Source organism: Talpa occidentalis, unplaced genomic scaffold, assembly GCF_014898055.3.
Source record: "Talpa occidentalis isolate TD23 unplaced genomic scaffold, MPIMG_talOcc4v2.1 talOcc4.15, whole genome shotgun sequence".
NCBI lineage: Eukaryota > Metazoa > Chordata > Mammalia > Eulipotyphla > Talpidae > Talpa > Talpa occidentalis.
Genome location: NW_023601543.1, coordinates 15,221,829 through 15,238,915, shown reverse-complemented (window position 1 = coordinate 15,238,915; position 17,087 = coordinate 15,221,829). Strand labels below are relative to the sequence as shown.

The following is a 17,087-nucleotide window of genomic DNA, read 5'->3' as shown; positions in this document are numbered from 1 at the left end:
TGTTTTCTATGTCTAAATTTTTATTACTAAAATATTGACCTCGTAAAATGTTTATAGACTAGGAAAATAGATGTAATATATTTATCCAATGGGTAGCAAGAGTCAAATCTGTCTATAAATAATGACCTGGATTTTCTCTATACATACTGACATCAATCTCTAAGTGTTAAGCATGGCACATTTTTTATGTAATTAATAATCACAGGTTTTCCGACTCTTGACCATGGTCCCCAGTAAAATTACATTTTAGGCTGCAATCCAGTATACATATACATGTTTGTGAGCATGTTTATAGAAAGAAGCAACTTAAAATTTTCTCAAAGTGATACACCCCCCTCACTATATATGAAACACTCTGCTATTTTCTATTCTATCTTAAACGTGTTTTTAAAAGTTGTTGTCACCACCTACTAAGCTGAATTCCCAACCCATCCCATCTAAGAGTGGCAATTTGAATAACACTGACTTTGCAGATTAGTCTTCAAGAATAAGAAACTTTTGAAGCCACCAGAAGCATCCCAACCTTCTGGAGATAAGGCAGTCATAAATTAAATACATCCACTCTTTCTTTAAAACTCCTAGAGATACTTGATGAAACCCTGGGAATTCCAAAGTTGAAAACCACCAACATACATTTTTACTGCGACATTATGAAAACAAAAGGCTAGATATTTCTCTTTAGTGTATGATCTCCAAAAACTAATTTCAGCAAAGAAGCAATACTTTAGAAATTGCAAAGTTTTATAAAAAATGGTGTCACATTAACTAATAGGAGTAATCAGAAAGAGTTCTAAGTGAATAATTTGCTACTCGAAAATATTAGGCATAGGAAAGGATCAGGCCTGAAATTCTAAATTTATGAGTGCAGTATTTCACTATTTAAATTATTTATCAGTTAAATTTAAATAAATTTAAGTAATTTTTCTTCAAGCAAAATGATAAGAATAAAATTACATAATTCATTACGCTACTATTCTTTTGAGGATATCTTTTGATAACATAGCTAAATATGCAAAATAGAATAAATCTTTACTCTAAACTGTGTTCTCTGGAGGCAAAATAAAGACAAAGTTTAATAATATGCTTTCTAAGCTGATTATTCATTCTGGTATTTTTGCATAATTTATTATTTTTAGATTAATTCTATAGTCCTAAAACGATTGCAGCCTACTAGATTGACAAATGGCTAATTTAAACAAGAGCCCAGAGTTTCTATCATTATCTAAGAATATATGCAGACGTGTATTTTTCTGTTCAAAGACCAAAACTGAAGACTGTGTCTATGCATAAACACAAAACACAAAACTCTATAGACACAAAAAGTTCCATATGCATGTGTGTGCGTGTTTACCAAGTCAGTATTCAAAAATTTCAACCAGTTAAGTCATGCAAATTTACACATTTCTGGTGTCAAAATAACCCAAATGATAAAGTCACTGATAAGATAAACCATCGATAAGATTTTTTTATGAAAAGTCACTTAAAAGTGCAATTCAAAACCACTTAGGTTAATGAGATAGTTAAAAGTGAATGCAGATAGCATAATAATGGATTATATGTTAACAATAAGTAACATACATCTACCTCATCAGACTGTTCTAAGAATTTAACAGATGAAAAGCATTCACACAGAGCCTAGCATCAACACAATGAGTTACTTAGTAGTAGTGGTAGTCAACTTAAATATCTGTTATGGCAACTATATCCAACTTAACCCAAGAAATGTTATTCTTGCTTGCCTTTTTAAATCTATTTCTCACTTACTCTTGAATCCTTGTCTCCAACGAAACAAATAACACGAAGAGATGGAACCCATCGTTTAAATTCATTCATCCAGTTGTGTAAAGTAGACTTCGGAACTAAAACCATGTGAGGTCCAGGAATGTTTCGGTAATGTTTCAGGTAACCAAGCAAAGCAATCGTTTGTAAAGTTTTACCAAGACCCTGCATTATCATCACAAGGGGGAAACAATCCATAAACATTTTTAACTGAATGCAACATTTTATCATAAACATCACAAAAGATACTTGCTAACTATCTCACTTCCAGGTAACTTTAAAAGCTGTTTAAGTGAATAACCATTCCATTTCAGTACTTACTGTGAGCACAAAAAAACCAAGAACTTGCAGTTAAAAAGTTACATAATTTGCTATGTAGGAAACTTTTACTCCAAAAGGAGCAAGTAATCTACTACATAGTTTTTTTCTTCTAGTTGCAAAATTAAGAATTTAGTGTATTTCACAAGGACACATTTCCTTTCCCAGCTTGCTTAGACACGGTCTTTCTTTCCCATTGTCCCCAACATCATCACAGCCCAGGCATGAAAAAGAGTCAAGGCCATGCATCTCAAGGGGCTTGTGGTTCTGTACTTGCATCTCACACCCTTGAAATCCTAAGGAACCATGAAAGAACAGGACATCAAGGAACCGTGCACAGAAAGGACCTTACAGATCATCTTGTCCAGTGAACTTTTTAATATATTGAATATCATGAACCTACTACATAACCCATGGAAAAGAGAACTATGTTCTGTGCTGTGTGGCCTTTTAAAAACTGTTCCTGGGACTCAGCTCTAAAAAAAGATGAACTCTTGCCATTTGAGACATCACGGATGGAAATGGAGGGGATTATGTTAAGTGAGATAAATCATAAGGAGGAAGACCAATACCAGATGGTTTCACTCAGATGTGGAATATAGAATAACAAAAGAATTGACTAAACTAAACTCCAGAAATATGACTGCAGAAGTGAGGTTACTAGAGGGGGAGGAAAGCTGGAGGTGGGATCAGAGGAGGAAGGGGGTGCAGCGGTACTTGGTAAAGGACTGTGGGTGCATTGGTGGTGGGTGTGGCAGGGTGACATACATCTGAGAGGTGTGAACCAATTCCCCTAAATCATATACAGTGTTGTTTATCAATGTTATCCCAATTAAGACTTACATTAACTTTTAAAAAGCAATTCTGGAAAAACATGGCAAAAATAAAAACTTGTGACTTTATCCTATGCAAGATATAGAATTTCTTTTATAAACCTAAGCTTAAAATAATTTTATAAGGTTTATTTCATTTAATGAATGGGTTTTGTGGATGCTATGCATGAACATCTTAAAATGTTTAAACTCTTTAACCAAGTAATGCCACTTCTAGAAATCTTATGGAAATAATCTGAGATGTGAAGAAAAATTAAATTATAAGGATTCTCAATACAGCATTATTTATACTTATACATCAACCAATACAAATGACCAGCAATAGGTAAGCAATGAATAAAAATCATGGTACCGCCCTAGAATTATTATGCAATAATTAAGTTATTTTTATAAAAATGTATCAATCATGTGGAAAACATGTATGTGAACAAATCAGAATATCAAATTAAACGTACTATATGATCTCAACTATGTGAAATAAATACATCTAGAGGAGAGAGACTAGAAAGAAATATGCCAAAAAGTTAACTGATTATTTCTAGGTGACAAAATTATAATTAATCTTCAATTTTTTCTTTATTTTTTTCAAAATTTTCTATATTCCTTAAAGTGTTTCCCTTTTTAGTGATTAAAATATATCTGGTATGATGTTTAGATAAGTTACAGTCCAGAGGAATTTGAGGCAAATAATCCTGGTCCTTTCTGTGTCCAATTAACCAAGTTCCTTCCCTCCGTGCTGGATGTCTGTCTCCAACCCAAAACACTTAAATGTAAGGAGTTACATACAGACCCACGAGTTAAAGGACCTCTGGCAACACACCTACCATTTGTTCAACCAGGGCTGAGTACTGTGGGATTGACTACTATACTACTATACTGGTGATTACAAATGTGGCTCCAGAGTCACATAAATATGAGTATCACTAGGTCACAGAGATCTGGAACTTGGCCTCTCTCAAATTCCATCTCACTCTTTGGTCTTAAAATACCAATTCAGACTTTCATATAGGCAAATATGCTAAATTAGCATCTTAAATGGGCTTACTTTTGCTCTCTGTTCATCTTACTTACATGCCCTTCATCCCTTAGCTTATTTCCAAGGTCCCCTGTGACACTGCATCAAGACTCAGCATTGCTCTTTACTCTGTTTTTCATTCCATCTGTTTTCTTGCTGACTGCTTGCACACTGAAGTATTTATATTCATTCAGGCATGCACACATTCATTTATTGTTTGGCTCATTTGTCCATTCATGCATTTACTGTGTGGTTTATATACCCTACCTCATTCCCAAAGGATTTCAGGTAGGCCACAATGAAGCCATATTTCTGGTGGCCTATAATGAAAATATGACACACAAACTAATGGTAAAGTAGAAATAAAATGGTGAAATGGCCAAGGAAAGTGAACCTAGAAGGTAAAGATGAGGAAAAGACACAAAGGACACGATGGGCCTACCATTAAAAGTCATTATACAGATACTCTGTTTTGGCAGTCATTTTGGCTCTGAGATGTCTGGATGTCAACATGCAAACAAAAACACAACCACAAGGTTGTTTTTGTATACCTGAGGACATCTCAGTAAGGATTTTGCTGCCTATGAAAGTATATGTTCTAGAGGTTACTCAAAGATGTTAGTCTAGACTTTCCAAATACCTTTTATGTTATACCTAATAAAGCAATTAGCACCAGGCCTCAGGGGGACAGTTCAGTTCAGGTATTTCCAATATACATTAAAATTACAAATAACTGAGAATGTGTTTAGTTACCAACTCCTTACCATTTCATCCGCCAAAATACCATTGACTCCATTTTCATACAAAGAGATCAACCAGTTTAGTCCTCGAATTTGATAATCCCTCAGTGCTCCTCCTTTCACATCTAAAAGAAAATCAAGGTCTCATATTTTTATTAATAAATCCAGTAAAATTTTTCTAGAACCAACTTGAAAAATCACCAACATGATGAAGTACTTACATGAAGGTGATACCTCAAATCTAATACACACATTAGATGTTTTCCGACTCTCAGAGAGTAGCTCTTCGTCTTCTTCTTGTTCTGTGCGCCTGTGGCGGTAGCTGAAATGCAAAAAAAAAAAAAAAAATGCAGTTGATGCATCCAGGCATACAAGCCACCAACATGCAAGGTTGGTTGAATCCCTGAATGAAGAACTGAAGACTGAAAAAAAAAAGGTGCATAAGTGAACCTGCTTGTTTCCAACCCATGCTGTCCAAGGGTCAACTATATCTTCATTTCCAATGGAAATGCTCAAGTGTCAAATCAGTATACGTTGCTAGTATCTTTTATGGAAAAAAAAATTATCTAGGGACTTGTTCAGAAGTTGGTAGAACCAGGCTAGATATTAACTGATTAAGTTTTAATGAGAAATAGTTTCCTCCAAGACATATTTACACTTATATACCTTATTTATGTACCTTATTTTTAATATGAAACTACACTGCATAATTACAGAAGGAAACAGTGTGAAGAGAGGGAAATGGGTGGGGGGGGGCAAGAGAAAAGGAGGGAAATAAAGCAGGGAGCAAAGAGACGCCAACATACTCTCCAGCAGAAATTAAGCTCTGCTTGTCATCTTTCTTCATTCGAGGACGGCCCAATTTCATGTTCAGAGGAGATGTTGGAGATTTCTGTGCTGAAGGTTGAATGAAATGTGCAAAAAGTTCTGTCTGCTTCAGTAAAAATTCAAATCTCTTTGCTCGATCTGCTTTCTAATTTACAAAACAAAAGAAAAGTAATGATTTTCCTTTTTATTACTTTGAAGATCTTTAACACTCATATTTATACGATGTTCTCACCACTTTAAGCAGCCTCACCCATTTCATTACCTTAACACATGGAAGTTTTATCTTTATCCCCATTTTACAGATAATAAAAAGGAGATTCAGAATGGGTAAATAACTTGCTCAAACTCCCACAGGTAGTAAGTAGCAGAATTTGACAATGGTGTTTTTAGATCATTTGACCATAAAGCCAAGCAATACGACAAACAGTAAAGGGCCCAAAAACAAGTACCCTGCTTAATAAATCAGTTCAAAAAGCCACTCCTCTTTTCAAATCATAATCATTTTCTCTTCCTAAATAATCAAAATTGAGCACAATAATATATAACATATCCCAACTACAGAAATATAAATTAACATTTATACCATAAACTGATGTAAGAATTTCTAAGCTGCATGCAGAAAAAAATGAAACTATAGAATACAGTGTCATTTTGTCTCAAAATATTTTCAACGTCATGATACAATAATAAACACTTCTCCCTTCAATTCCAGTGGATTTTATGATGACAGTATATAAATTTTCTCCCCAAGTAAGCAAGATTTGAGAAAAAATATATGCACACACACATAAATAAGGCCAATAGTTAACATAATATGTATTCAAATTTATTTTTTACAACTGCTTGATAAACTGTAAAAGGTCGTGTCATTTGTACCATATAAACGCAGTAAAAAGATACATTATTCTAGATAAAGAGAGAAAAATTAAGATGATTTTTTAAATTCTCAGTCATTTCTGACCACAGGGAAAAGAATATCTGATTGCTAATGAAGGCTGCATAATTAATAACACCAGAAACTTACAGGAGTTCATTAACATAAGTACAAGAATTAGACAAATATATTCAGACCAGCAGCTGGAAGGAGGCCAAAACCTTTCCATTTTATGTTATCCTCACTGGAATGTTGTTTTCAGAGCTGTTAAAACATTAACTATCTACATTCGATGTGGCCTTAAACATTTAGGCATAGAGTTTTATAAAAACGTCACTATGAACCACCAAATATATACTTTATCTCTATTTATTTTTATAATATTACTATAAAAACAACCCCTCAACAAGAAAATTCAGTTCCAACCACTTGTTAACTTCTCTTTTATATTAACCAAGTTTACTGGTTTTGAAAGACCCCAGGGCATAAGATCTGGCATAAAAGTCTAGTTAAAATTAAAGCTGAAATATGGATTTTAGTGACTAAACATTAAATGATTAAATGTACAGCAAAGCAGTAGGTGGGCAAAACACAGATTATAGCTTAAATATGTAACATTTTCATACATTGGGCAAATATTCTTCCCTCAAGAAAATGTATTACCATATTACATACTTCATAATGTTTAGCATTCATATTTCTACCCAAAGCAAAGAGAGACAGAGAAAAATCTTTCATTCTGGCTTTGTAACCTGCTTTCTCTCAATCATATTGGCATGTTCACCTAGTGGATAAACTATTTCTAGCCTAAAACACCTTATTGTGGGGACAAGAGCACGGAACAAAAGTGAAGAGTGTAGCAGATGCCCACTATTCTATATAGTTTCTCCGATCCTTTATTTCTGAAAATGAGCAGACTCATTTACTCAACAAAATATATTATGATGTATTATAAATTAAATTACTTTCCAGTTCTAAAATCTATGATTCCATATTAATAATATATGCAAGTATTTTTTTAATCTTTCATATCTCCTCTACAAAAATAAACTAAAATATTCACTATCCTACCCCCAAGAATATATTTACCATTTTCTCTTCATATTCAGGGTCCATTTCCTTTTCAGATTTAGGAGTTTTAGCAGCAAGTTTGAGTTGAAATGGAGAAATGTTTTTCTAGAATTTCAAAGAAAATAAATCATCAAATTGCAAAGCGAGGTCTTAAAAGTGGTCAACATTCTCATTTGAAAAAAATAAAAGGTAATTAAATACTAAATAAATAAATCAATGTGGGCCGTACGTGGACCAGTGATGAGAGCATGTCATGAAGCAGGGCTTATAATTAATCCAGTCTGTGCACCTGAGGTCCAGTGGAAAAAAAAAAAAACCCAAAGAATCATGAAAGCCAGAGAAATAACATTAATTAAAATAAAACCCAAAAGGTGAAACATTGAGCCTTTTCATCTATTTTTTAATTTAAATCATAAGACAGTGTATAACCATTGACTAGGAGATAGATTTAAAATCTAGAATATGCTAATACTATCAACCACAAACCAAAGAATTCAAGGAAAGTAAATATTAATTCTCAGAAACAGGTCTTTATGTAATGGAAACAAGCCAGAGTTTCAGAAGAAAAGACTGTGGTTTCTTTTCCTGAAAAGACACTTTTTTAAAATTGTTTTCATACTCTAATTAGAACATTAAAAGTTTTTAATGCAATACAATTCATTTATATTTAAAAATTAAAAAGTAATTTCAATTTTTTGATTCATGTTAATTTTCACAACTGGAAAAAATACTGTTTTAAACTATGCTACATAAATATTTCGTAAAAGCAGTTTCTCAGGGCTATTAACTATTAACCTTTGATATTTAAAAAGTTGTAATTTACTGAAAATTAACATCAGTCAACTACTTATAAATACTAAAATTATCTGCAGTGATTATACATCTACACTTTGTAAAGACGAGTTTGTACTCGTAAATATAAATCAGTACATAGACTTTACCTCTTTCCTTGTAAGGAAATAATAAAAAACATAACTATCCATTAAATACCAAAGCCAAGAGTATTTGCACAAGTCAAAACACAGATCTGTTTGTGGAAACTAAAGAAATTATGCTCATTTTGTCATAACTTTATCAATTATTTCTGAAAACTTAGGTCATAAATCAACACCAGAATGTGACCTTAAAACTAAGAAAAACATGGCTCCAATAGCTAATGTCTTCCAAGATTTATTAAAATTTCTATTTTGAGGGAATCCAAAGTAAGATTATGGAATATGACCCCAGTCCCGGTTCTACTTTGGAGCACTGATCAGATATGTTCAGTTATTCTCAGGCCAAATAACAACCCCCATATTTTACCATGTCATGTGTATATAACATCTATGTGGGATGTTTTGCATATAATCCTGGATGAATGAGAACACAAAACTGCTAAAATTCCTTCAATCCCACACTTTCAAACTGTCACATGTATTGTAAATCCCATTTTATTTTCAAAGCAACAGGTAAAGGAAAATTGGGTAACAAAATCCCCATCATTATTATTCCTTGAAAAATTACAGAGTCTAGCTTTCAAGTTTCAAAACAATTACCAAAGTGAAAATGACTTTGCCTTCTAATAGTATGGAACTAAAGTTCACTTACAGAAAATTGAAATTTTATATTAGAAAAAAAACATTTGACTAATTACTTTTTTGCTTAACGTATGGTAGAATACCGTAAAAATTTAATTGTATGCTAATTAAAATTCCCATTCTTGAGCAGTGCTATTAAAAGCTGTAGGTAATTACTTAATTGGCACTCTCTTCCACAACAAATTTTAAAATACCTACCTTCTAAACCTGCTCATTGGTATATATATATATACATATATATGTTTCCTGAAATACACTTCTTATACAAGGAAAGATAAAAGGTGACTGAGGTATTTCAACGAATTCCTTTATGGGTTTTATCCCCTGGTGATCTGTATGTCATGAGAATGGGGCACAAGGTCATCAAGATGCCTTGTCTTAAAGACTATGACCTTTTCCTTGATGTTTTCATTACCCAAAAATACCAACTCTGATTCCACAATGTTAGGTTGTCCAACAGCCACTTAAATTAAGTAAGAACCAGAAGGTTCTGTAGCTAAATGTTGCAAACCAATCCCCCTAAATCTCATCTACTGTATGCATCCTGAAAGTATCCACATTCAGAGACTATTTTCTTTGATTTGATCTATAATGCAAAAAAGTTTGATAGTCTAATTTCCTATATTACAGAGAATAAAAGCAGTGGCAAAAGATATGGGAAACACTACTAGAAGAAACGTACCCTGGCAATAGTAAGAGGGATGGTAAAAATCCAGGACTAAGAAAACCTGCCTTCCATTGCAAGACCATCCCACTTCCTTGCTGTTCAGGTGTAATTATTTCCCTCTCCCTGCAATATCGCTTGTGTTTTGTAATTTACATTTGTTTTAAATGATTGATGACTTTCTTACAGCCATGTCCTTTATCATAACCTCTAATGAAAGTAGACTGTTTTAAAAGTGATAGCTAACATGGGCCTCCCTGGTGGTGCAAGGGGTTAAGATGCAATCTATGAAGCTTCCCCAGCCTTGGCAGCACAAGTTCGATCCCTGGGCAGGGAGCTACCCACATGGCACAGCAGACCTCTCCTGTCTCCCCTGCTGTTCCCTTCAGCAGTGTATTTCAGTCAGTCTACCTGTTCTGTTCCCCACTCTGTCTCTGGTGAATCCTCTCCCCCACCACACCTCAGGCCTGTACCCTAGTTCTTGTATGCATAAATAAATAAATCTTAAAAAAAAATGATAGCTAACAGCCTGACAAAAAATTAGTTAAAAATCAACACAATACCGCAACAGAGATAACTACTTAATGGAAAGAACTGAGATTCTACTTCTAGATCGCAAATGCTTTTGGATCACTGGCATAGCACAATCACTGATAAACATAAGGAAAAGGTACAAAACATTTTACCACACTATTTAAAGAGTCAAATTAGTGTGTAATATATTTAGATTTTTTTAAGAGTACCACCAAATCACTGTATTTGGAGAAATCATATGACTGAAAGAACTTAAAAAGATGATTTGGTACTACTGGGATTTTTAAGGAAAAAAAAAAAGATGTAGTGATTAAAGTAGTAAACCTCACATATCCAGAAAATTTCTGCATGTAGCACCTATTTCCTGGTGCTGAGGGGACAAATGAGATAACAGTAAGACAATTTCTTTTTTCCTTTTTCTTTATTCTTTTTCTTTTGACGGTTTAAAAAAACAGAAATGTATTGCCTCTCAGTTCTAGCGATCAGAAGTCTGAAATTAAGGTGTCAACAGTCATGTTCCCCCTGAAGGGGCTAAGGAAGGATCTGTTCGAGGCCTTTCTCCTAGCTTCTGGAAGCTTGTTAGCATGTGTAGGGGGAGTATAACAGTCTTCACATGGTGTTCCTCTGTGCCCTATCTCTGCGTTCTTTCCCCATTAGGGCAATTTCTGTTGATATTACAGAATTCATGATTGTATTTATCAACTCAGGGCTTATTACATAGTTTTTTTTTTTTTTTTTTTAGCTGATTGCCAGTATATTTGCACAATTCAAAAAATTTCTGCCAACTGGAAATTTGTGCCATACAAAAAAAAGTTTAGCACTTATATTTATTTGTCTTGCCTAAGGGATAAAGGGTACGTCGATAAATTTCTGAATTTTCCAACATTTGATTTAAATTGATGCTAGGTACATGGGGGAGCTTTAATCATCAATATTGTCTTACTGCAGATACCTTAAAACGTTGAATGTTTTCTAGGTTTTCACTTAACACTACAGTTACCTTTTTGTTTAGTCAACCTCGTAAGAGTAAAATATATTACGTAAGCAATCGCTGAATTTAAAATTACTCTAATTTCCCCCAAAAGCTTTTCATGTGGTGGTACAGTATCACATAATGATCCAGACAAAGCCACTTGAGATCGCTAAAGCATGATTTTAATTACCTACCATTTTTTAAATTGGGATATGTCTACTAGGAATCGAGGAAAAATGCACCTATAAACAATCCATTCAATAATTTTATTATATATCCAAAATCCTTTGGCTCCCACCTAGTTTTTATTCTCAATTTTTTTCGACGCATTCCAATTTTATTTGCAAGGATTCCGTTTATATGCTATATGCCTCGTAGAGAGAATACATATTTTCTGGATTTGCCCTTCATAGGTGTCGGAACCGTACGCTTCTGCACATTAGCAGCAGCTCATGCTGGAGACTCTGGGTTAAAAATTTTTTAAAAAAAAAAAAACCTGCGTGTGTCCAGGAGCCAGCAGCGCCCACTAGGAGAGGGAGGTGGAAGCCTGGAAGGCTTGGGGCCAGATTGAGGGACCATTTGGGTGGCCCTGGAGTGAAATACTATACCGTCGGGGGCGGGGCAGGAGCGGGTGAGGGTGCACACGTTGGAAATTTTCCTAAACCAGCGTCCACGGTTCCTCCGCGGGGGGGTTTGGCGGGGAAAAGGGGTACGACGCGGGGAGCTGATTTTCTCGGGGTGACACCCCCGCCTCGGCAGGCGAGGACCAAAGGAACAAGGGATGATTTTTTTCCCCCCTGCCAGGCCAAGGCCGACCTTGCCAGTGCAAGAAATAAAAGTCCCTGCTATGGTCCTCCGCCTCCCCACCACCGGCACCTGGAAATTCAAATTTAAAAAATAAGCCTCAGCCAAGCCCCTTGTGCGCGAGTGTGGGATTGAAGGGCCCAGATTTCCCAGGCAGAGGCCGACGGGAAGGGGGGGGAGAGGGAGCGAGCGAGAGGCGCGGGAGGGGCGGAGGCTTTTCCTGCACGGCCCCATCCCCCACCCCATTACCCCAGTTCCGGGAAGGCGAAGGGGGTCGGGGGCGGCCGAGGGTTCCCCAAAGCCCCACGCCCCGGGATAACGGGCCCCCGCCACCTCTCGCCGCGCCCGCGCCCCGCCCCCGCCCTCCTGGCGGCGAGAAGGAAAGGGGGAGGGGAGCGCAGGCGAGACTGTTCCGCCGCCCCCCCGCCCCGCGCCCGCGCCCGCGCCCCCCAGCCCAGCGGAGCTCCGCGGTACCTGTCGGGCGCCCGCCGAAAGGTTAGGGTTTTGGCGCCTGGGGGGGAGCCCGGCACACGATTCGTCCACCGCACACACACCCCCTTCCTCTTTACCTCCTTCTTCTTCTCGCCCTTCTCCGTGGCCGCCGTGGCTTCGGTGGCCGCCGTGGCCGCGGCGGCCGCTCCCTCTTCCCGAGAGGTGGACGGCTCCGGCTGCTTGTCCTCCAGGACCGCGATCGCGGCGGGCGCATCAGCGGCTGCCACGGTGGCTGCCACTGCGGCGGTGTCCGGCTCCATGGCGTTGGAGCGGGAACGCGAAGGGGGACGAGGAACGGGACGAGGGCTCCTGGGCGGCGGCAGGGGCGGCACTGGAAAGAGCTAGATGGAGCACGGGTGGGGAATCACTCCGCTTCCACCCCCTCGCTCGGCCCCCCTTCTTTAAATAACCCTCAACCCTGCCCCACTTCCGTCCACCCACCCTACGTCATGGCCTCCCCCCGTCACCCTCCCCCTTCCTCCACCCCCCTCAACGATCGCGAGACTCCCCCTCCCCACCCAGAGCCCGGGCCGGCCCCGCACGACCAACTGTTGCCTGAGTGTGGGGCGCCGAGAGGGTTGGAGGCGGGAAGCCGCAGCCCGTGGCCCCCTAAAAATCTCCTTTCCCACACGCCCCAACAGTCAGCCTGAGCTCCCCTCGCAGATGTGTGCAGAAGGAATCCTATTTCCCTTAAATTTGCTCTTTGTACCTCGGGGCGCTCGCCCCTTCTTGCACAAAGAACTTTTCCTGGGCTTATAACTGGACGGTCCAAGGTCTTTCTCACCATTTGCAAAGCCCAGAACCCCTCTGGGGACTGCCCTTCCCCAGGTCCCTAAAGGGGGTGTTGATGGTGCTGTTCCCACCTTCGGAAATTTCTGCAGAAGCCCTTGCTCGAATCTCTCCGTTGCAGCTGCAAACGTTGACTTACTAGGCAAACCCTGACTCTTGGGTTTTATGTACCTTGACTCTTTTTATCTCTGATACCTCTCAGAGGACCAATGTGCAGGAGCCCTTCTTTTGCCTTCACCAATGAATTTGAAAACTCCCAGGGGCCAAGGTCAAGGTCTCCAAAGAACCTGGGGTAACTCACGGTATGTACCTAATATTAGTAATTGAATTGGAGTACTGTGATTTGCGGGTGAGGGGGGGTTGCTGGTCCAGTGCTTTATTATTTCCTAGAAATTCAACACCAAAATGCTCATAGATATAAAAGCATTTTCCAAAGGTGGCAACCATATGCAAATGCCAGTTACTAAATATTTCCATTTCTTCTTATCATTTATTTTGATCAATACCTGAAACATTTACATCCTAGATTTTAAATTTCAGCAGGCTAGGGACCAAAAAAACTTAAAATATGTATGAAACAATATCAAACGGTAATTACAAAACGTGCAGTTTCCAAAATGAAGCACATAACTTTCCAAAGTATGAAGAACTCTTGATTAATCTCTCTCCACAAACCTTCTTCAATTACCAATCTCAGATGAAGTGTGATTTCTGTGGATAGCCAGAAGGCAAATAATTGCCCCCCAATATACCCCTTTTTCCTAGGGATAATACCCTAAATTCCATTCTGTTTTAAAGTCGTGACTCCTTAATATGCGGAAGGCTTTTGACATTTTAGCTATTATTGGTCATTTACATATTAGTGTGAATGAGTGTGAGATCCTACCCAGGGACTAGTTTTCAACTGAGAAAAAGACAAAGAGCAGGACACTGTTAACTGAAGGAGAATGCCACTGGGAGCAGAAAGGAAGGTGGGCTAGCTTTGCTTTGATTTTACTTTCATTATGTCCTTTTCATTTACTTTAGATGTATCCCCCAGTGCACACCACTCATCCTGAAGTACATGTATGTGTACTAGCCAATGGGCATAGGAAGGCTCAGAATAAAGGCAGCTCATACGTCTGGAGCATTAACTTTAGTCACAAAGAGGGATAAGATTAAGTCACTTAACTGATTATTTAAAACATGATTTTTTCCTACTAAAATATGTGGGTGGATTAAGAAATGAGCTGCAGAGTTTGAAGTGTCTCCAAGTAACTATTTGAGACTTCCAGGTAGACGTCAACTCACCACTACCTGTTTAGTCTCCTCAATCCTTACGGGTTCCTTGGTGGGAAAATTCAAGAAACTGAAAGAGAAGGATGCAATATGTTGTGTCCGCCTGGCTTGAGAAGAATCCTTCCAGACAAGAACAGTGGAGGATTTCTTTTTCACCACATGCAGCTGTGGTAGGCTAAAATTCCCCTCATGGCCTGGGACCATGAGGCTCAAAAAGGCAAAAGGCTCAAGAAATATTTGTGCATTGATGTCTCCTGCTTGCAAGGCTACTTTATTTCAGTGTATTACTCATTGCCAGTGTACAGTATTTCAGTTTTGTCGTGGGTTAAATACACTTTTGTGAGGAAATCTGGGAAACTCACATCCCTTTATAACACCTTTTTTTTGTGGGAACATGTGTTCCCAGTTCCAAAAAAAGAATTTAGAAATTAATTTGGGGGACAGAACATATTTATACATTGGCAGTTTTCCATGTATGTATAATGTGATCCTCCTTTTTAAGATGGCACTGCTGAGAGTACTACCAAGTACATGAATTTGGCTGGAAAGGTCAATGCTTGGTCAATAGACCTTGCTGCAGGATTCATGTAAATATTGCCCTTTGGCTTGTGGCAACAGCTGTTCTTTACAGAGCATGTTCCATGCTTATTTGCAAATCTGCCTAAAATTCATGATCTGTAAAGTTGTGTTCAACAAGAGTCACCATGTTTTCTGATCCTACTCAACACCTTGCTCTCTCTGCTACTACTCTCCCCTGTTATGTCTTTACATTTGAAATGGTTTTCAATTGCCTGATGCACAGAGGCTGGAGAACAAAGCAAACTTTTGTAAAGAACCCTGGGGCCAAATTTGGGAACTTCAAAATGAATCCTTGTCTACTGAACAATAGGTCCATTTTGGCAGATTGTGAAAATTATAAAAGGTATCCAATAGTCATTTTTGCATAGCCATATTTATTTAGTAGACACCAGAATGTGTGTCCAATGGTGGTATTAAATACTTTCTTACATTTCATAAATGCAAGGTCGAGCATTTGGTGTTCCTTCCCTTATCCTGTATCTGAAATTTATCACTGAAACCACACTAGGACTTGAAACCACATTGTGATCCCTCTGGTCAGTGTTCTTCAGGAGCTGATACGGAGGATGCTGGACCTTGCAAAGCAAATTGCTTACAACTATAATTACCATTTTCTTCATATCCGTGAGCTTTCTTGCCAATCTTCTTAAAGACATTTGTAATATTACGCAGTGATCAAAAAAGATAAACTCATGCCATTTGCGGCAACATGTATGGAACTGGAAGGGATCATGATAAGTGACATAAGTCAGAAGCAGAAAGAGAAATACTAGATGGTGTCACTAGTATGTAGAATATAAAGTGACTAAAGTAAGAGTCAGATATAGACAAGCTTAAAAACTAGCCCTTGATAGCTGACGACAGGACTGAAGCACCAAAGAGGGGGTTAAGAACAAAGAAGGTTGGGCCTCCCCGGAGGCGCAGCGGTTGAGTGCTGGGTTGCAAAGCTGCCCACAGCCTCTGCAGCGCCGGTTCGATCCCTGGCTGCTCCCTGGCCACCAGAAGAGGGTCCCACATGGCGTGCAGACCTCTCCTGCCGCCCGCTGCTCCCCTCAGCAGTGTACTTGGGTCCTTCTGCCTGCTCTGCTCCCTGCTCTGGCTCTGGTGAATTCTCTCACCCTCCCGCGCTTCTGACTGTACCCAGTGCTTGTATAAATAAATAAATAAATAAATAAATAAATCTTTAAAAAAAAAAAAAAGTTAAAAAAAAAAGAACAAAGAGGGAAGGAAGCTCAATGGTCTATGGTGGTGGACTATGGGTGAGTTGGAGGTGGGTGCACTACAGTGGTGATACTTGATGAGGGTATCCAAATATTACCTTAATTCAAAATAAATAAAAATTTAAAAAACATTTGCAATAGCGGCATTTTTGAAAATCTGGTATTTCTTCAATGCTCTGTACACTGAGGGAAAGGTAATGGTAATACCTGGTATATGACTGCCATGTCCTGAACTTCCACTATTGTCTCAGGCACCATGCCAGGTCCTTGACATATGATATTGCTAATCCTTCTAGTAATTTTATGAAATAAATGTTATCCTTACTTTACAGATCAGAAAACAGAAATTTAGCAAGACCAAATAATTCATTTACACTTTCAGAGTGCCACAAAGCCAGATTCTAATTCCAGACTATCTGGCTCCAAACTTCATCTTCCCACTTTCCCTTTAAAGTTCTTCACAGGACTTCTTCCTTGATGCTAAAAATCCCATTGAGAAAATGATTGAAAAATATTTTTGCCATCTGTCTTTATGGTGTTCCGTTCTAATTTATGAGGAGACACTGTCACTCTTTAGCTCTGGTAATATATGCAGCCAGATAATATCTCTAGCTTTATGTGAAAGTTCTTGTATAGTGGAAATAGGAGGGAAAAAATGGGATTCTTCGATATGTGTATCCAAAGTAAATTCTCAGAAATGTAATGGGACACAGGACAGA

General features: G+C 38.2%; 1 protein-coding gene across 7 annotated transcripts in view; it reads right to left on the bottom strand.

The window, feature by feature from the left end:
• The window catches only part of SMARCA1 (SWI/SNF related, matrix associated, actin dependent regulator of chromatin, subfamily a, member 1), a 67,429-nt gene extending 54,548 nt beyond the window's left edge, over window positions 1-12,881 (bottom strand). For 4 of the 7 annotated variants that reach the window (XM_037511973.2, XM_037511969.2, XM_037511978.2 and 1 more), the window contains exons 1-6: window positions 12,580-12,881; window positions 7,477-7,563; window positions 5,492-5,658; window positions 4,907-5,007; window positions 4,710-4,810; window positions 1,765-1,944 (exon numbers count right to left, since the gene is read on the bottom strand). In XM_037511973.2, coding sequence (XP_037367870.1) covers window positions 1,765-1,944; window positions 4,710-4,810; window positions 4,907-5,007; window positions 5,492-5,658; window positions 7,477-7,563; window positions 12,580-12,762 — 819 coding nt within the window. In that variant the 5' untranslated portion in view covers window positions 12,763-12,881. The remainder of the gene's footprint in view (window positions 1-1,764; window positions 1,945-4,709; window positions 4,811-4,906; window positions 5,008-5,491; window positions 5,659-7,476; window positions 7,564-12,579) is intronic. The other 3 variants (XM_037511972.2, XM_037511977.2, XM_037511971.2) reach the window with 1 other exon arrangement.
• Between the last annotated feature and the right edge of the window lie 4,206 nt (window positions 12,882-17,087).